Consider the following 20,528-nt stretch of genomic DNA (forward strand, 5'->3'; position numbering starts at 1 on the left):
CTTATTGGAAATCTGAAAGTAAAATGCATCAAACTAAAAATTTATTCATTTTTTTCTAAGATAGACTTTGTGGTGGAAAAAACTACTGCCTGAACTTTGTCAGAGAATAAAATGTGGTGGAGAGAAAAATCAACTTTACCTGTCGTCCTTAAAAGGTAAAATGACCTTTTTTTGCTTGATTAGAAATTAAGAGTCTTAGTTTTAGTTTCCATAATTATCTGAAGCCTTGCTTTTTCTAGTTTTTTCATGTCATTCTCACCTGAGGTGAAGGGCGCCTTAGTGAATCATCTGGAGAGCTTGTTTTCAGATTCATCTGCTCCCCTACCCTCCACATCTGGTGTTCGTGTATCTCTTCCATCTACAGAGCTGGTGCTTTTTAGTTTAACCTTTTCAAACACTTAAGAAATTATCATAGTCATAGAAACTCAGAACCTCAGTATTTTAAAAATTCGAATAGACATTAAGGGAATTACATATTTTATTAATGATCTTGGTGCTTAATTTACTTCATGTAGGAAATTAAGATTATTTTTGTTAATTATAAGCAAGTATTAGGAATGACAAGGTTCTTAAGGATTTAAAAGTTAAATGTCTCTAAATTATGTAGTATTTTTACAGCATAGGTAGTTATTTGAATTTTCATAATTCATAGTCATTTATAAACTTTGATAGATGGTTATCAGTTTCTCTACTTCTGTGTGTTAACGTTACTAGTTAATTGTTGGTCTGATGACAAAGGGTATGGTTGTATTGATTTCAGTGTGCATAAAATATTAGATTGACAGCATTGGAACTGTATTTTCCAGTTGAGGTCATTGATTTTTCAAGAGTTAGACAGAGCCAGTGGCCATTAGAGGGTGTTTTTCTGAAGCTGCCCATTTAAGTCAAATTGTGTGTTTGTGGTTGGGAAGGCGAGGAGGTGATTTCATGCTACCTTGTCCTGCCCACCTTGCCTCCCTGGGTGATTGGTTTTCAGAAGGTGCACATGTTGGGTTTGAGTGCCCTGCCCTCTCTGTACTGATGATTTGTGTTGGTGGATACTTTGCAGGACAGAGGTCCGCCGTCTTCACACCTCACTAACATCATTATCTTAGTCAAAAGCCTTTCTTCATCCTTTTCTGATCCACACGCGCAAACTGTCTGCCCCTAACTTACCCATAATCATTCCTCCAAATGTCCCATTTTTCTGTATCTTCACAATCTGTGTGTGTGCACACATGTGGGTATGTGTGTGTGTGTGGCTCCTGGGACTGTGCTGTGTGTGATTGCCGTTGCTAGACTGTAAAACCTCGAGGGCTGGAGTAGAGTTTTATTCATTTTTCTTCTTGCACCCTCCTCACCGGCAATATGCCTGTCCATAGGAAGCACGTTCCGTAACTGTTTATTGATTTGAAGGGGAGACACCTGAACAACTTCAGGTCCATTTTCAAGGGGGTCTTCCTGTCGGCAGCCGTAATGCACCGAGAACAGACCACGATTGGAGTCTGGAGAATCGGAACTGAGTTCTGGGTCTGCTGCTTACCAATTTTTAAATATCCTGGGACTAATAAGAAGTTCAGAGTTGACTCTAGAATAAAGTGTGAGACCAAATTGCAAGATGATAAGGCTGGAGATGGAGTCAGGGACTGGTATGCTTCGGATCTTGGGTTTCTTGTCTCTCTAATGCACTGTTTCTCAACCTTGGCACTAGTGACATTTTAGACTGGGTAATTTAGACTGTGTGTGTAGGTGTCCCCTGTGCATTTCAGGATGTTTAGCAGCATCCCTCGCCTCTACCCACCACATACCAGCAGTACTGCCCTAGTTACGACAAACGAAAGTCTCCAGACTTTACAGACATCCCCTGGGCTTGCAAAATTGTACTGGTTGAGAGTCATTGCACTAATGCAGAGCCGTTGGAACTGGGGTCAGTGGTTGACTTGTTTCCAGGAAATAATTGTTACTGTTTTTGTCATAATGAACTCTGCTGATTCCTAAAACTTCTCGTAGTATGATAAATCACAAAAATACAGCTTAAAAAGTCATTTAAAATCTCACCAGCCAGATATAACTATTTTCAACATTTGACACATTTCCTAGACATGCAGGAGGATTTAAAGTACTGTAGAGATTTAAGATATTGACCTTGTTCTTGGAGTTGTGACCTGTCTTCGCCCTTCCCTGGTTGGCAGAAGAGAAGTGGGCAGCGGCAGGATTTCTGTTGGCTCTGTAACCTCGCTACACTGGCCCCTGACTGAGTTTTTTTTATCTAGGAAACTACTCACAGGTTCCACATTTAGGCTAAATAAACTGATTTGATAGAAAAGCATTGATAATTCCTGTTTTTCATGTGAGTTTTCAAACCAGCTAGGAGTTACTGTTTATTAAGTTTCTATTATATGTCAGATGTGCATCATTTCATTTTAATTTAATTCTCAAAGGACTCTGGAAGCTAGCAGATGGCACCACAACATCATAGGTGAGGAAACTGGGACTCAGGAGATTGCAACTTTGTTACAGTCACCCAGAGTGTAGGTAGGCAAGTCCAGTTGCTGCCCAAGTCTGCCTGATTCCAGAGCTGGGCATCTTTCCCATGTTCCACTGCTGCTCCATTCATTAACTTTTTAGCACCAAGGGCACGTCATTCCTTTCTGTAAAGGATGATTTCGGTTCCTGGATATTGGACAGATGACTTTGGATGGATGCACACACACCTGAGCAGGAAATTTTCTATTTGCATCCCTGCAAATGGAGTAAGTGGTGGGTGTCCCAGATCACACAGGGAATGGTGCTGAAGTAGGTTTCTTGGGAACATTGTTCTTATGTGTCACCCCCTCTCTTTCCAGCAGAGGGCAGCATGTACATGTCAAGAAGTAATAGAATCATAAAATTTCATAGTTATCTTTACAAAAATGTTCACTAAGTTCCTTAATATTGAAGACATACGCTAGAGCACATTATTTTGCAGTATGGGAAAAAAAGGTAATAGTTACGAAAACAGGTTTGTGTCTATTAATAACATGAAATTCTCAGCAAGGACATTTCCTGTCCTAGGAAACAGTCTTTATAAATGAGCTGCAGTATAGTCCTAATGCTAAAACCAGTATTCTAATGATTGTATTTTTCTTTAGAGGATAATAGAAATATATTGAAAAATAATGTAATAATCCAGCAATGAAATAGTAAATCCAAATTACGAGGAACTAATGTAAAATAAACTTCGAAGCCTTCTAGAAAGAATTAGTAAGAAGTTGTTAAAACCATAAAGTAGTCTATGGATTTAGGAGACTAATTTTTTTTTCTTCTGTATTTATAACATTTTGTTACCTGAACTAGCTAATTGATTGAGTTTGATAAGAAGATCGAATGAAAGACAGACTTTGAGTTCTGACTCAGATATTCTCTCCTGCTAACAGAGACACTGTCTGTTGTTGCCGTGGAACTAGAACTGAGGGATTTTGTGAACGTCCTCCCGGAAGATGGCACCGCAGCGTTTTTCTTGCCGTATCTTCTTTACTGCAGCCAAAAGAAATCATTGACTTGAAGGGATCATTTGAAAAACACTACAGTGGCTATGAGACTGAATTTGAAAAAACTGAATGCCAGGTGAAAATATAAATAAAGGATTTTCATATTGAATATGTACATATATTGCAAATGCTTTCCAGCTGCTTACCTTACCATTTAATGGTATTATTAGTTTCTTAATTTATGACCCAAATCCATTTAATTGTCCGGTATATAAAAAAGCTACAAGACATAATTTCCTCAAAGAAGGCATATATTTTTAAAGAGAGAGTCTGACTTTTATTCCAGGGAACATCAATTCACGGTTTTTGGAGACATGACAATCTTTTTCATCCAAGAAACATTTTGTAATTATGCTTGAAAGAATATCACCCCAAGTGGTCCAGAATTTAATCTTGATTTTTCCAGATTTCTCTGTGGGGTCACTTTTAAAAAGAAATAATTTGCTTTGAGAAAGACTTTAATGTTTTCCCATGGTAAAGTAGTTCAGACTTTATTTCCTTGTTACTTTTAAAACTCATGCCATGTTTCTCTCTGAAACAAATGAAGTAGACCTTTACAGAGCTAACTTTCTTCCTGTCTGGCTGTTCACACGATCTGTTGAATGCGTGTTCTTCAGCCAGAGCCTTGTTTCCATCTCTGGTTGATGTGTATCTACTCTTGCTCTCCTAACTACAGCATATGTGAAAATAAAGGCATATATCGTGTGTCCACAGCTGTGTCTTCTTTTTTAACCTCTTATTAAACTATTTCAAGTCCGAGTTCAGCGCACTGATAGTGTGCTTTGCCTTAGTTAAGGCTGGGCAGAAGTGCTACTCACCCGGCGTCTGCCACAGCTGTATTTTGAAACTTTTCTCCTGATGGCACTGTTCATCTTTACCAGGATTTAATCTGTAGAATTGTTTGTCAGCTCTGCCTTTCTCCAGGTACAGATTAACATACTTTTGACCATCTCTTCAAGGGTTCACAAAACTCAGATTGGCATCTTTTTATTTTATTATTATATTTTTAAAACTTATTTTTAATTTTATTCATTTTATCTATTTTGTTATTTTTATTTTTAATTTTAATTTAATTTTTAATTTTACTTCCTCTACATCTGTACCCCTAGTCCATTGGTTCATTAGGAATGATGTCAGCAGCATGTTAGAGGGAGCGATGGGAATCCAGTGGTTGGGAAACACTTCAATGACTCCTGCTAGCGATTCTTTGAGGACCGTCCAGGACAACTCTGGTCATGGATTTTTCTGTTTTCTTTTCGGAGTACAGTTTTGTAAAGCCCTGGTGGTGGTGACATGAGTGGCCCATGTGAGTTGATTATACAGTCTGCTGACCTTTTCATATGAAACAAGGTAACACAGTTCCCCCCACAAATGCACAGAAGTGTGTGTTTTCAGTCTTGTTTTAATGCTTCTAGCCATTCCAAAGTCAACGTTCTATTCACTTTCACACACACTGTTATGAATCATTGTTTTTTCTTTTTGTTCCACTTATCACCAATTTATTTCTTTCGGCCAGACTTGGTCTCTACAGAAAGAGAAATTTTAAGACCATTACTAAAAATAGTATAAATCATATGGTTAAAAAATTAGTATGTGATGCTTTAAATGTATTCTGATTTTTTTAAATGTTAGTTATTTTAATTATTCTTGATTCATTTATACTTTTCTGCTTTTTATATGTTTAAAAACAGATCTCTCATTTCAGTACTGCTTTATTTAAAGAAAAATTACTTTCCTCCCCACAAGATCTTTATTAATTAAAAAGGGAAAAATCGTAACGTTACAGTGGAGAAACCTGGCGGACACCTCCTTAATCAAATGCTCAAAGTTAACCACTGAGGGAACAAATCCACGTCTTGTGTCTTCACATGTGGACTGAGAAAACCACAGTATCATTTCTGTGAGAGTCTTGCCAAAAAATGCATAACCTGAATCTAATCATGAGGAAACATTAGACCAACCCAAATTGAAGGACATTTTACAAAATGACTGCCCTGTATTCTCTAAAAATGTCAAAGTTGTGAAAGACAAAAAAAGACCGAGGAACTGTTCCAGACCAGGGGAGACTCTGAAGGTGTGCCAGCCGAACACAACGTGTGAGCGGGTCCTTTGTCTGCTATGCAGAACATGATTAGAATAATTGGTGAAATTTGAAAAGGGTTGGTAGTATTGAATCACTTTTAATTTCCTGATTTTGATAGGTGCATTGTGTTTACATATGAAAATATCCTTCTTTTTAAGAAATGTGGGTATCTATATTTACCATAGCGTGTGGAGAGGGAGAGAGCAGGAGTAAGCACGTGTGGCCGTGCAGAATGCTCGCATTTGGGGAATCTGGGTGAAGGGGATACGGGAATTTTTTGTATTGCTCTTGCAACTTTTCTGTAAGTCTGATGTTATGTCCAAAACATTTAAAAAATTCCTTTTGATTCAATTAATATGTGGTTAGATATTTACCAACAGAGTATTGTACTGGGTTTGGGTACTTACTAGAAATACAGAATGTACAGTCCCTGCCTATTAGGAACTTAAAGCTCAGCAAGCTGTTTTCCTACAGACTGCTCTAGGGGTTATCTGACTGTTGTAGAAATGTCCCAGTCTAAAAAAAGGACATTTTATATTTGTCCTAGGAGCTCTTTATTATGCTTCCGCTGGTAGAGGAAATGAAGCATTACATTAAGTAGGACAGGACGTCCACATTCTTTTCTAATGACTTTTTTTCTTTGCAGAGGAAATTGTCTCCTGCTGCGTGATGTTGAGAGGTTTCTCTAACCTCATGTGCTCTCTTGCTGTGTCATGGTAGGCAGACATTTTCCTAAGATTCGGAATTAATGTCGGCTTGCCCAAAGCTTTATCTGCTTTTTTAAAAAGATAATTCAGACTGATAAACATGGCTCCCCATTTTTCTGTGTACAGTTCAAACCATCCTTTGTGTTCATTACTGCTTCTTTCAATCCCACACGATACTTTTTCTCTTTGTAAAAGCTAAATTTCTCTTCAATCTCTGTTCTAATGTGTGTTTTCCCTTCACATCTGCTATTTGTTCTACACTTTTCTCTGGGGCTCTTAAGAAAGTCTCCCCTTTTTGGACTAAGCAGTCCTCTCCCTCTTCTCCTTCCAGGCTGATGATCCAGGAGGGACCTGTCAGTGTCTGTGTGTAGGATCAGCCTGTGGCAGTGTCCCCTACACGTCAGGCATTTGCACACATGAATTTCCAGAATGTCTGCCTCTGTGTTCCCTCACTCTTGGTTGTTCTCTGAGCAGGACCATCCTTTCGTGTGGTTTACGTGTGTGCTAATGTTCTCTGCGTGACTCAAAGTTTTCTTTCTCATCTTTGACACTTCATCTTGTTCAGCAGGAACGGTGTTAAACCCGGTGGTCTCTGCCCGTTCGATCCTTGCTGTGCTGGTGCCCTCAGTACTGCCTTTTGTAATTAAGGGTTTTAATGGAAGTCGTTGTTCAGGCTATGAGGTATTGGTTTAAGACCTAGAAGCAGAAATTAAAATTTCTCTTTTGCACTAATGGTTGACCTTTCAGGATTTTTAATTTTTGAAATAATATTTACTTCTGTATTTTCTTCTGTTTATTTTGTCCCCTTTTATGCCAGTTTTGGGGAGAAAACACAAGGAATTGTTTTCTCTGCATCGTTTCCGCCTGTTAGATTTGCCATTACCAATTCCAGCTATTCTGAACTCAGCAGACCCAGGAAACACCACAGCCTGCACCCACAGAGCAGGAATTTCACTCTCTATACAACATGGTTCCTTAGTGCTTATCCATAAAAGGGCTGTCTGTTTTCCTGTGTTTTTATTGTGTGTGTGTGTGCATGTGCCTACCTGGGGAGGGAGTGTTGTTGCTGGGGTGGGGGGAGCAGGGAATTTAGATTCTGTTTTTTTCCTAGATTTTTGCTATGGACTTGAATGTTTGTGTCCCCCCAAAGTTCATATATTGATAACCTAACGCCCAAGGTGATAGTATTAGGTGCTGGGGCCTTTGGGAAGTGATTAGATCGTGAGAGTGGAGCCCTCATGAATGGGAACGCCCTTATAAAGAGGCCCCAGAGGGCCGGCCTGTCCTTTCCACCGTGCTCAGGTACAATAATAAGTCTGCAACCTCAAAAGGGCTCTCACCCGACCGTGCCGGCACCCTGACCCCAGCCTGACAGCCTCCAGAACTGTGAAAATACATCTGTTGTTTATAAGCTACCCGGTCTGGTATCTTATGTCTTATCGTAGCAGCCCGAACAGACTGAGACAGTCTTTGACGAACAGTAATCAGTAATGCCTTCCCTCTCCTGAGAAGCGCAGACAGACACTGTTCTGCCAGGTTGACTATTATAGTGATTATTTGGGGGATAGGGTGGGAAGTCCTTTATGTGTACCAGGTACTCCCTAGAAAAGTTAATGTTTTCTATTAAGAAAGAAGTTAAATTCCAGATATGTCTTTTGTAAGTCATGGTTGGTTTCTTTGTAAAGACGACTACTCCCTTATATCAGTTTTGGAAAAAATTACACTGCGTCAAGCGGGTGTCAATTTGTATTCGCTTAGAGGCTATTGGTGCTGTTATCGGTACCAGCTGTCAGAAGAAAAGCAGTATCCCACACCATTTAGCAGTAAGAAAATTCCTGTGTGCAGGCAGAGAAGGAAGAAATCAGGGCAGCAAATTCACAAATGCTTCATATTGGGGAAGTATTCAGGCAAAGCGGTGCATCTTAATTATATCTGTGATGTGTGACTAGACTTACTAATGGGATATTCACCTGCGTTTGGTAGGACGGTGTAAGTAGTTTCCATTCCAGCATGAATGTGGTCGGTCACATGGCAGTGGAGTAACCAGATTCCAGGTGTTGCTGGAAACATTTCCAGGGTTTGGTATGTCCCAGGGAAAATGTCAAAGACATCAGAACTATAAGCGCCCTTGAGCTTAATTAGAAAAATGACAAATGTTATATCATGTTTATTGTAAGTGAGAATTCATTCAAATAATCTTTCACTGGCCAGCTCAGGGATTTTAGAAAAATGGATAAATCTGTTAAAAAAAAAATGAAACCCTGCATATTTCTGTATTTAATACAAACAGTGAGATATGTGCTTCTTGTATTCCTGCTAACCCCTTGGCCATGAATCGGGTGTGAAGGAAAGGTGTGGCGAGCGACTTCCTCAATCAGGACCACCTGTTGCCTTTTTATCAGAGCACTTGAGTCACACAGGGGACTCAACTGTGGCCCCATTTCACCCCTAATCGCGGTTTTGCTGAACCTATCCTAGATTAGTTTGTGAAACTTTAGGACAAGGAGGATAACGAAGGGAGCAGAAGAGGAGGCCAACGGAGGAGCCAGAACCCGAGGCAGTTCGGGTAGAGTCTCGACTGGACAGAGTACGTGGGGGGTGTTTCTGCAGGGGTGTTGAAAGGCCCATAAGAATATATAACATCTATGTAAACCAAAGCAGATAGTAAAATGGCCTTTTCTGCAGTGTGCTTTCTGGTAGCTCCTGAATTTGCTACATTAACTCAAAGGTAAGAAAAAAGCATTTCCAAAAGGGCTGTTGACTCCTGGTGAAATGAGCCCTGGGTGGGAAGTAGAAGCAGCATGGAGACTGAGGACCTGCCGGTTGCTTGACACCAAACGGACGATCATGTTCCCTTCAGGCCATTTAAGACCCAGAACTTAGAACAGGCAAAGGTTAGAAGACACCTTTGATCTATCATTATGGGAACATTCCTACCCTCTCTGCTAACAGTTCCATTCAAATGCCTTGCCCAGGAACGTATGAGCAGAACTCCATGAAAGTCTAGTAAAAACTGTTAATCCAGGGAAGAGTGCAAGGTGTAACACAAGTTGGTAATGGCAACTGAAATTGCTGTGTGCCACACTCTGAAAATAATTCAGTTGTCTCTTGAAACTTAAGTCTCTGTGAGGAAATATTTTCTTCATTTGTATTAAAACATTTTCAAAGAGAGCAAATGTAACGACCGTGGGTGGCTCTTACCTTGTACTGGAAGCTGTGGCCGTGGAAGTGTACCGAGTGCAAGTCTATTTCGTTGCCCATTCCCATCAGATACCAATTGACTTCATCTCCCACGTGCATTGTGAGGCCTTGTAGGTTCCCGAACATTCTTCCATTAATAGCTGGGGAAAGCACATGATCCTTTATTACCTTCCAGGATATTTTAAACCAACAGCTATTTCACCAAAAAAGCTGATTATTAGGTTAATGAATGGGATCTTTCTAAGGGAGTAGAACTTATTTCACTACAGATGAGGGAAATGGATACTTTAAGGCCACATTGCTTTTCTCGTCACTTAGCACCAAAAGCCTTAGTCCTAATTGTGGATTTATGTAAAAGGGAATGAGATGTTGGGTTTGGGAGAGGTGATTTTGAATATAGTCCCCTTTTTGCTTTGAACAGAATTCTGCCTCACAAAGTGAGGCAGAAAAGTGGTTTACTATGAAATGAAACACAAGAATAGTCTCCAGAGTAGTTGTATTTGAAAGAAGAAAAGGGAAAAAATACGTTTTAGAATAATGTATCATACCATGCATTTTGTTGCTTTCTATGAATTCCTCGTCATCTTTCTTTACTTTCTCAGGGTGATCAGAGTATGTTTTGATGTTGTCATCTAAGTACCAAGATTCATTCTCATCAAAAACAAAAAACAGAAGGGAAAATTCCGGTTTCTTTATGGGATTGAATACTTGGATGTAATGTTTCCGACAAACAATCAGTGGGCCAATTAATCCACTATAGAGATCCTGAAAACAAGCAAAAACTTCAGTCAGCCTTGTAACATAGGTCAGGATTTCAGAGACCCAGGACCTTATCGCCCACGACCTCAGGAATTTTAGAGGGACTGGTGTAGGTAGTAGACATTGCCCCGTGTGGTGCTGTCAAGTCAGTAACTTTCCACTGGAAGTAGTTGAATTGGAACAATGGTGAGTAGTAGGTAGGTCCTGTGGGTGATGCTGAAGTAACAGAAATGTGTGCAGAGGCCGAATATTGGCTCAGCTAATGAGCAGCAATTTAAAAGAACCCCCAAATGAACAGTGCTGGCTTGCCTATTCCATAAGCCAAGCACCATGCCAGTCGCTAAAGATCCAGAGATGAATCAAACAAAGCCCTTGCCCTCCAGGAACTCAGTGTAGGAGGGAAAATAGAGGAATAGAGGAAATGAACCACTTGCCATGGAGGTATGCGAAGTACTAATGGGCACAGAGGAGGAAGGCCACAATTGACTGAAATCTGCGAGGAGTTTGGTTTAGCTGGGCATGGGGAATGGCGGATTAGGTCTTGAAGGGCCTTTGAGCTGTATCATGCTCAGGAATTTTAGATTGTCTGGTGGGTCACAGGTAACCGTATTTGCATTTTAAACCAACGATCCTGGTGGTCAAGGGGAGGAAGGCTTGGAGGGGCCATTGCAGTAGTGAAGGCAAATGGCAAGGACCTGACCTGTGGAGATGGAGAGAGGGAACGGACTGAGCTCTGTGCAGGTGGGTGAACTGCCAGGGGGAGCCAGGGGGAAGAAGATTCTTCATATCCAGGGTTCTAGCTTGAACAGCTGAGTAGATGGGTACTTGTGGTGCTGTGTTACCATAGGAAATACAGATAGAGATGGAGGAGGATCTCAGTGTCCATTTTAGAGGTGCTGGGCTTCCCCTGCCTGTGCGGCATGCTGGTGGAGAGGTTCAGTAGGCAGGTGTATAGACAGGTCTGGAACTCAGGAGGGAGATTTAGACTAGAGATTTAATTCCACGAAAGAATCTTGGTACACATGCTGATTTGTAGTTGTTGAGTGCTTTGCTGGCTTTGAAATATTTAATCAAACAGCAGCTTTAGCTGTGCTGTGACTGCTGAGATCATCATTTTATTATCACGTAATAAGAGAGCTCTGAAATCAGGTACCTCAATTCTTTGAGTGTAATGTCTTTTCACATCAAAAGGGAAATAAAATACTGTATTGGTTAAGATTTAATTCTGTGTTTCCCATAATCAGCAGTCACAGAGTTGATATAACTGTATCTTTAAACAAAACAAAAAAGTGAAACAAAAGTGAATTGTAGATCAGCTTACTTTCCTGGGATTTTAACATAGAATTGGACCACAGGAAATCTCTAACCTCATCTTCCTTCAATTGTGTGTCTATTTTGGGACTTTTCACAAAACACAAATGATTTAAAGTTTACCTTAACTTGATCCACAGTGGAATAGTAAGCCCATGGAATACAAGCAGAATCCTCCCTTCCAGCTCCAGATCTTTCTGGGATTTTCCATATGTAAGTGCGAGTTTCACCTAAATTAGTTAAGTGTTAACATATCTGGTTATATTTACTATATATTTGATATACATACCAGGTCTTGATAACCAGTGACCCAGAAACCGAAAATACAAGGTAATTAGGTTTAAAAAGTAGTGGAACTCAAAATTGTCTTCAGAATTTAGTTTTAAGACAAACTGTAAGACATCCTTTTCTCTCTTCTTGGTCAGTTAGGAATTAACTAGCCATGACGCACATGCAATACCACGAAACCTGGAGGTGGCAGTTCCAGTATCACGGTTTAAAGAAACTTTGCAACAGATCTTTTCTCAGCTGGAAGTATGTTTCTCTAATACACATTTTTCTTTTCCACTGTCCAGTGATTTCCCCAGTGCTAGCACCTTCCCCATGTCCTCTCTGTGTCTGTGTGTCTGGCCCATCCTATGTAATCTCTCGGCCTCACCATCGTTCTTGGTGATTCCACAGATCCTGGCGAGGAGCCATTAGACCTCTTGATCTCATGGGTCACTGACCTGTCGCAGTGACCTCCTCTCTAGTCCGCCCCACTCTGTCGTGCCATACACTGTTCTGTCACAACTCTGTCACTTACAGGACATGACCACACCTTGGACCTTGACACTTTGAAGATGGCTGGTTGTTGCACCCTCCCTTTGCCAAGGCCTTTACCGTCTTCCGTTTGCTCTGGGCTCTTGTCCAGACTGATCTGTTTCCAGTCACCTCAGGGCTTCCCGCACAGCTGCTCACAAGGCCTTGACTTTCAGCCATGGCCACTCGCTGCCCACTCCGTTATGTAACCTCCCCGTTACATATTCATGCTGTCAGACTTCAATTAGCCAGAGCCCGAGAAACCGTCCCTGGGTTTGTCAAGCAGGACGCGAGGGACGGTCTCAAGGCTGTGGTAGACTTTTCCTTTCTCCTCAAGACCCCCATCGGACCCCCCCGTGTCCTCACTCTTTTTCTAAGCAGAACATTTCAGTGAGAATATAAGGCGTAGATTCACCACTGAGCATATTGTCTCTTCATCTATACTCACATTCTCATAGGCTGAAAAGTAGCATTTCCTCTCCCCCCATTCCCTCCCGAAACTGCTCTGCCACCCGTGGTCGATGCCCAAAACCCTGGGGCTGTCCTTGACTCCTCCTCCCCTGGCATTCCCTAACGCCCACTCTTTGAGCAGGTCCTTCTAGCACCACCTTTAGAACAGAGCCAGAATAGGACAGCCCACTCTTCAGCCGCTTCTACCCTGGTCCAAGCCTGGTTATTGTTTTACCCAGATCATTGCAACAGTCCCCTGGCTGATCCTTGATTCTGCCCTTGTGCCCTACAGTAACTTTTCCACACGTCAGCCAGAGCAGTTCTTTGAAAAGAATTCATCGGATCATCACTCTCCAGCTTAGACCCTCACAACGGATTTTAGAATCAAATCCAAGGTCCTAACCATGCCCTCAGGTCCCCCTCCCTCTTACTGCGTCAGGCCCCTGCCCCCCCTGGATCTCAGCTCCTCACACTCTGCCCCTTTTGGCTCACCTCTGCCCTCCGGCCTCCTTGCTGTTCCTCAGACACACCAAGCCTGCTCCCATCTCGGGACCTAGGATGCTCTCCCCCCACCACTCCCTGTGGCTCACTAGTTCTCACCAGCAGCACCTCCTCAAAGAAGCCCCCTGACCACCCTACCGAATATAGCACCCTTGTCACTTCCTCTCTCTCACCCATCTTAACCTTTCTCCTGGTACTTTTCACACCTTGATATTATGTATATGTTTATTGGGTACCTCCCTTGAAAGAATGTGAGGGTCTTGAGGGCAGGCTTTTTGTTTCTATCCCCCGAGTTGACACGAGCGACTCCATAGAGTAGTTTGTTTTTTCTCACTTGATATTTCTGGGAACTGCTAAATTACTGAGAAGTGGTCCCTTCCGACAAGCCAGTTTACAACTAATGGAAGAAAAGTACAGTTTTTATTAAAGAAATACACACTGTATTTGATCCACCTCAGCTTTTACTCCATGTTAATTAAAGAAGCATTTGTTGAGCTCCCAGTACACGCGGGATACTGGACTAGATACGGGGATGGGAAGTCCCCTCTGCCCTTAGGAGCCTGTCTGTCCGGGTGGTTCTAGCTGAGCCTGAGAGCGTCTCTGCCGACTCAGCCGTGGCTATCTGTAGCTGTCCAGTCCCCTGGACATTTTCCTGACAGTCCTGTGGATTTTTTGGTACATGCACGTGTCCTACATACACACGGACACGCCTCCCTGCCTCCCCTCTCTGCCACCTCCTCCTGCACTTCCTCAGCACGCACACCATACCTCTCTGGTAAAGTGGTTTATGGAAAGGCTGTAAAGTCTATTAAAATGGCCCCCCCCCCGCCCCCCCCTCCCCGGCCCCCATGAGTACCTGGTGAGGTGGGTGTAACTGTGGAACTCTCTGTTTTCACCCCGTGGGCATGTATGGAGTAGGGCCTTGAGGCCATGTTTTTAAAGATAATTGCAACTTTGTCTCCAACATCCGCGTGGAGTTGTGGACCTGGCAAAAGCGAAAAGGAAGAGTGACTTATATATTTGTCAGATTGGAAGTTCCCATCAGTAATAAAAGCAAAGATCCGGTAGTTTTCTTAGCATTAAGGTTGGAGTCTGTTTTCCCTGTGGCTTCATGCTGTGGTCCTCTTGGATTTATGCCCCGTCCCAGAGGATTCGGGATAAAAACGCTGGTAACAGCTGCCTCCACAGTTGGAGACCGCAGGGCATCCGGCATCTGGAGGCCGAGGGGAGGTTTCGGCCTGAAGGTCTCCGGGTGGTGAGTCAGCCGGCCCGCCCTGGCCAGGCGTCACTCTGCAGCCCTTGCTCGCAACTCTCAGCACTGGGTCTTCCAGACCCTCCTGAGTGTGAATTCAGGGCAGGACTGCATTTGACAGGCGCGTGCTTCTCCCATTTCTACCTGTGTTCCCCTGCCTGGAGAACTTCTGTGACCCAGCAGCACAGGCACCCTCCCTAGCATCTCGCTCCAGGGCTGAGGATAACCAGGCCGCAGGGGACGCTGACCATGTAGGAACACAGAGGGTTTGAGAGTAGGGACCTTGATGACTTTCAAGAAAATTCCCAAGACCAGTGTTGGTCAAGCTCTTAGACTTCCTGTCTTAAAATGAAAAATTGAAGGCAACTTTTCCCCTGCATTGTGCACAGTAACAGTTTTTTCTTTCCTTAGTTCCTTGTCTATGTGTACATTTCTTCTTGGAGTTAGTCATTTACATCTTAATTTTAAAAGTAAATAGCTATATATATAGTTTTAGAGGGGTGGGATAACAGGGAGAATTTGGTTAAGAATTTCATTAGAAAGGAATTTCTAGGAATTTCACCAAAACTATGGCATCAATTTGATAAACACCCAATCTATACTATTTCGTTAGTCTATGGGATGACACACTGTTTCTGACAGAAATAAGTAACATTTTATTATGCCATATTCTTTAGTAAATATAAGCTTCTCATTTTTACTGAATAACATGTTTTTTATTTTTTTTGAATAGCTTTGTTATATGAACTGAGAAAATCAAACCCATATACCTGGCCTGTCGCTGTGCATAGCAGCCCGTGGCTAACCACACCCGATGGGGGAGCCCCGAGGACGTACCCAGAACTCCCAGGTGCTCCTCCTCTGCCTTTCTCTCCACCTGGACTCTGAACGTGCTGTCAGTGAATTGCCGATACACAACCTTCTTGTACTTTGAGCCTATGTAAAATTCTCCCTTATCTAAAAATGCATTCGAGACACTTAAAAACACACACAGACACACACACAGAAAGCCAAGGTTAGTATTTGTCTTCATGAAAGTGGAAGTTGAGTTTTAAATTTTGAATAAAAATATAGTTTTTATTTAAGTCATTATGCTAGTTTTTAATATCACTCTTCTGTTCAGCAAGAGAGAATAAGACTTTAAAAGTAGACAGATGTGGTAGAAAGTGCGGCTGGCCAGGCGTGAGCCAGCTGAGTGCCGCCCTGACTCTGCCACACTTGGAAGGACCCCCAGCCGGCCACTGCCTGTTGGAGCCTCGGTCTCTTCTCCCCTAAAAGGGGGGATTGGATGAGGCCATCTCTAAGGTTTCTCAGTGGCTCTAGAATTTTATGGGTCCAGATTTCACCAGTGAAGGGTTCTCTGGTTACCGCAATATTTCTGGTCTATAAGAACTGCAATGGCCCTGACTTTCCGGCCACTTGCTTTACCTGAATTTTCCACTGACTCCTAATGGAATCCTGGAGCCTTTTGACTATTTTACCCCAGTCACTGAAATAACTTTTACTCCTTTTCCCCACAAATCATACTCACCATCGCAGTCAAAACAACCAGCTAACCATTACTCAGCTACAGGTCACCAGTTGTGCACCGCAGATCTGAGCACACGCGCATCCCCATCTCTCCAGCCACATCCGCAAAGAGCTAGTGCTTCATGTGAGCTGACCAAGGGGAAAAGTCTAAAAGGACTAACTAGAAGGGTCGGGGACACTGCTCTAAATGCAGTTCTCAAGCTCCAATGAGCATCCTTTACTGACACTTATTCATAACACGTATTCATTACATTTCCGTAATGTGCACGTTATTGGTGGCTTTGAACCGTGTTTTCCTGTAAGTTCCTAGGGGGCCGAGACTATATCTGCTGTACTGCCCTCGAGAATGGGAAATACTCTTCCGTACATAATAGTTTTAAGAATGTGAAATCACTGATTACTAGACTAATAAGGAAATCTTTGGAGGAAAGATAGGCAGCAAACAGTTGGTAAGGAAGATAATATTTTAGCTCTGAATTTACACATTAATTTTGGTTTAAGTTTGAAAATCAGGGGCAAGATAAGGGTGCACGGATATGAGCAGGCAGCCCAACAGAAGAGAAAGTACCATGAGGGCTACCGAGAAAGTTGAGAGAAGCAGAAGTGAAGGAGGAAGGGTCCTGGGAGCGTTTTGTTATAGTTTCTATTGTTATTGTTTGCTGCAGCTGTTTGTTTTCCTGAGACTTAGCATAGTTCTTACTTCTCTGAAAGAGAAAAGAAAACACGGGGAGCCCGGGCTGGAGAGTTACTTTTGTTCTTGGAGGTGGTGCAGCTCCTCCTCCCACCGCCTGCTGGGCGAGTAATCCCACTCCAGCTCCAGCGCTCCGATGTAGTAGGTCCTCTCTCCCCGGTAGTAGGAGTTCAAACTCTCAGGCAGCTGCTTGCACTGGTTCACAGTGTATGTTTGCTTCATGCCGCCTGTGTAGTGATCGGTTGTGAGGCACTCGACATCAAAAGTCCCTGGAATGGTAAATAAGAAAGCATGTCACTCCTTTGCTCAGCGCCTTCTGTGCCTCCTTACCTCACTCAGAATCAACACCAGAGTCCTTAACACTGGCCCACACCTCGGATCACATCACATACCACTTCTCTGCTCCAGTCACATAGGCCCTTTTGCTGTTCTTAGAACAGGTTAAGTGTGTGCCTGCCTCAGGGCCTTTGCACTGGCTGTTTTCTCTGCCCAGAATACGTCTCCCCAAAATATCCACATGGCTCATGTCCTCACTTCATTCAGACTTCTCCTTAATTGTCACCTCCTCAGAGAATTTTTACCTCCCTTCCCTCGTCAGTCACCAGCCCCTTCCCCTGCCCTGTTTTTCCTCCTGTAACTATAACCACATGATATAAATTTGTTTAATATAGTTGCTTGTCTGCCTCCCTGCATTAGGATTTTGGCTCCATGAGGGCCGACACTTCATCTCTTTGTTCACCGTTGTATTTACATTTGTCTAATGAATAAAGGAAGAGCTGACACTCGACCTGTCTTACATTTTTGTGACAAATAACCAAATAAAGCTTGAAGCAAGTTGGCACATTTTTACTTTTTGGCTAAAATTCCTTCTTTTTTGCTTTAGTTTGTTTTACTCATTGAGAGCCAGGCCAGGAGTGTCTCTGAATTTGCATGGCCATCATTCTAGGACAGGATAATCAAACACCCAACAAGTCAACGTTACATCGAGGCTACAGAGAGACAACAGAAGGTTCAGACGCGAGTCTTCACAGCAGTCATTCCCTTTCTAGTCTGATTTACCAGCTATCTTTAAAGGGACCATAACTTAAAAGGAGAATGTCCCGAGGGTTCTACAATGTGGAAATGGAAGCAACCAGAGTCCAGCCTTTCTTGTCCTTCCCTCCCCTTCCCCCAACAGACAGGAAGGGGACCTGTCTGGCGTATCCTTAGCTGGTGGTGGCCCAGACAGACTTGCTCTTCCCAGGGAAGGAAGGGCACTTGGGAGGCCTGGGGAAAGGATGAGCTTGTCACCCAACAGGATTTTAGACAGAAAGCACAGGAATTGATCTAGCAGGGACTGGTCTTGACTACGGAAATACACCTTCAGTGTCAGGCTGCATGGAGAGTGTGAGCGTTGTCTGAGGGAAGAGGTTTGCCGTGTCTCTCCTTTCTCCTCTTGACAGGTACGTGTTTCCTGAGAAGTAAATCCCATGTATGTCGGCCTCATTTCCAGCGCTGAATAAGTACCACACGACCGAATCTCCTTGGCACATGTTGAGACCAGGCTGATTCCCGTACATGAATCCGTTCATGGCTGTGAAAGTTGGAACATAACATCTTGAAAGTGGATTATCTTGGATCCTACTACATGACAACCTCCCAGATGTTCCAGAGCCAACTGTGTTTATTTAATTGTTAAAAGACCCGTTCAGGCCCACCCCGCCCCTCCGTGTGTCAGGAGTGTCCCTGCCACTCCTTGCTGTCCCCAGCATGTCCAGAGCGGCCCAGCTGGGAGCCGCAGAGCTGAAAGCTGGGTTGGTGCAGTGCTGCAGCCTGGGGGGCTCACGCTGCTTCCCGTCAGCCACTTCTCAGCTCCCTCAGAGGGCATGTGTGGACACCCACATGTAGAATTAATAAGAGCTTTTTCTGGGCGCTTTAGACGGGGGATGTGTGTGTCGCTCTAGCTGGGAAATTCTGATTCATCTTGAATCACAGGTAAGACTCTACACAGAAAGTTTTCTGTCACTGCTATTTCCAACAGATAATATCCTTGACTCCTCCAAAATGCAAAAAGGCAGGATCAAAAGGAATATTTTAAGGAGTGTGGGTAGTGCAACTCGTATCAATCCAACTAAAAAAGCAACATCAGTTTGTAACACAACTTTACATTTTTTTCTTCTGGCCACAATGGTTTTCATACGTTGTCCATTAGTGGTGTGGGCGTTTTGAACAATTAGCTCACTGTCTCTAAACCCTGACTGCGTCTAGAATGACACTGGGAGCTCAAAAGTATATCTGATGCTAGGTTCCAATTAAATAAAACTCTCTGGAGGTTGTCCTGAGCATTTTAAAAATAGTTGGAATAGTTTTCCAGGGGATTCTGAAGGGTAGTCAAGGGTGGAAGTCATTGAAGTTCACTGACAGCAGAGATCAGATCTTTCTTCCTAATGAAGAGTGAAACGAGCCTGTCATTGTTAAGCCACAGATGAGAGAAGCATCCGACCCAGTAGTTCTCAGACTGAAGCATGTGTCAGAATGACCTGGAGGGTGTGTTAAATGGCAGTGGCTGGCTCCAACCCAATGTTTCTGATCCAGCAGGTCAGGGTCCGGGCCCAAAAATGTGCATTTCTAACAAGGCCCTGGGTGATTCTGAGGCTGCTCATCCAGGGACCACATTTTAAGGACCATGCATCTAATTGACATATTTTGTATGTTTTATTATTCTGAATTAAGTGAAATGAGGAGTAATTGATACATTAGATAATCAATGATATTACCCTCAGAGCACTATTGTATTTAATCATTTGTTGAAAGTTGATGGGCAAAGCTATTAGCATTTTGGTTTAATTAGAAGCATTACGAGTGCAGCACTGAAATGACCTGCTGTTGGTGGATGATGCAGTACTTACAGTGCATCTTATTAGATTCCTGAAAGTCCGCGTCTTCCTTGTCCACCTGGTCAGGTGCGGTTGTAAACATTCGAATATTATCATCCAGAAGTAAACTCTCGTTCTCATCAAAAACTGTGGGGAACAAATAGAACTCCTTGTCTACATCTTTCTGGAAAGCAAACAAGAACAATGAGGTGAAGACAGAATAAATAAATACAGCAGAAAGACTTACATGCACACAATACTACTTGTGCACAAACACACTCAAGGAAGGATAAGAACATAAATTTCCATTTCTCTTTATGAACTGGGCTCACGAAATACTCCAGTTGACCACCAGAGTTGTCATCAGTATCTGTGTAGTGGATTTTCAGTTCAACACAATAATCTAAGCCTCTCTCTGCATTTAACAGTTCTGACTCTCCTCTCTCTACCTTTCTGCAGCTCCGCCCGTACTGACTGAACCCACCAAAATCAATTGTTAAAATAGGGGGGAATGTGTGCCTGTGCACGAAATCAGGGAAAGAGCTGTCTACAGTCGTGAGAACTCAAAGAATGCCTGGAAGGCAGAGCAAGTGGATGCAGACAGAGGGAGGAGTCATCTTAACTAAAGAAACAGCCTGCCAAGTGAACCAGGACAGGCATTCACAGTCGCCAGCCGTTTGGGCAAACATTCTCACTCCTCCTCTCCCTGCCGCTGGTGAAAAACAGGGAAGCAGAAATGTGGTCTGTGAGATGTGGTCTGTGAGATGATTCAGGAATCCAGACGAAGGCAATCAGTCCAAGGAATCAACGCATATGAGCCGCTGAGAACAAGTTACTCTCTCAAAGAAGAGAACGCTTTAGAGGTTACTGCATGTCTT

General features: G+C 42.9%; 2 protein-coding genes across 7 annotated transcripts in view; one reads left to right on the forward strand and one right to left on the reverse strand.

Moving 5' to 3' along the window:
* The window catches only part of HPS3 (HPS3 biogenesis of lysosomal organelles complex 2 subunit 1), a 38,642-nt gene extending 34,420 nt beyond the window's left edge, over positions 1-4,222 (forward strand). For 2 of the 3 annotated variants that reach the window (XM_046684913.1, XM_046684934.1), the window contains 2 exons: positions 65-155; positions 3,396-4,222. In XM_046684913.1, the coding sequence (XP_046540869.1) occupies positions 65-155; positions 3,396-3,523 (219 nt within the window). In that variant the 3' untranslated portion in view covers positions 3,524-4,222. Of the gene's footprint in view, positions 1-60; positions 156-3,395 lie in introns of all 3 variants that reach the window. The other variant, XR_006891882.1, reaches the window with a different exon arrangement.
* Positions 1-20,528, reverse strand: part of CP (ceruloplasmin) — a 59,916-nt gene that overhangs the window by 7,322 nt on the left and 32,066 nt on the right. For 3 of the 4 annotated variants that reach the window (XM_046684862.1, XM_046684887.1, XM_046684881.1), the window contains 9 exons: positions 19,684-19,834; positions 18,156-18,368; positions 16,854-17,064; positions 15,412-15,551; positions 14,179-14,307; positions 11,694-11,800; positions 10,049-10,265; positions 9,501-9,640; positions 8,270-8,432 (listed from right to left, as the gene is read on the reverse strand). In XM_046684862.1, coding sequence (XP_046540818.1) covers positions 8,270-8,432; positions 9,501-9,640; positions 10,049-10,265; positions 11,694-11,800; positions 14,179-14,307; positions 15,412-15,551; positions 16,854-17,064; positions 18,156-18,368; positions 19,684-19,834 — 1,471 coding nt within the window. Of the gene's footprint in view, positions 1-4,893; positions 5,035-8,269; positions 8,433-9,500; positions 9,641-10,048; positions 10,266-11,693; positions 11,801-14,178; positions 14,308-15,411; positions 15,552-16,853; positions 17,065-18,155; positions 18,369-19,683; positions 19,835-20,528 lie in introns of those variants that run through there. The other variant, XM_046684871.1, reaches the window with a different exon arrangement.

This window comes from Equus quagga, chromosome 1 (genome assembly GCF_021613505.1).
Source record: "Equus quagga isolate Etosha38 chromosome 1, UCLA_HA_Equagga_1.0, whole genome shotgun sequence".
Taxonomy (NCBI): Eukaryota; Metazoa; Chordata; class Mammalia; order Perissodactyla; family Equidae; genus Equus; species Equus quagga.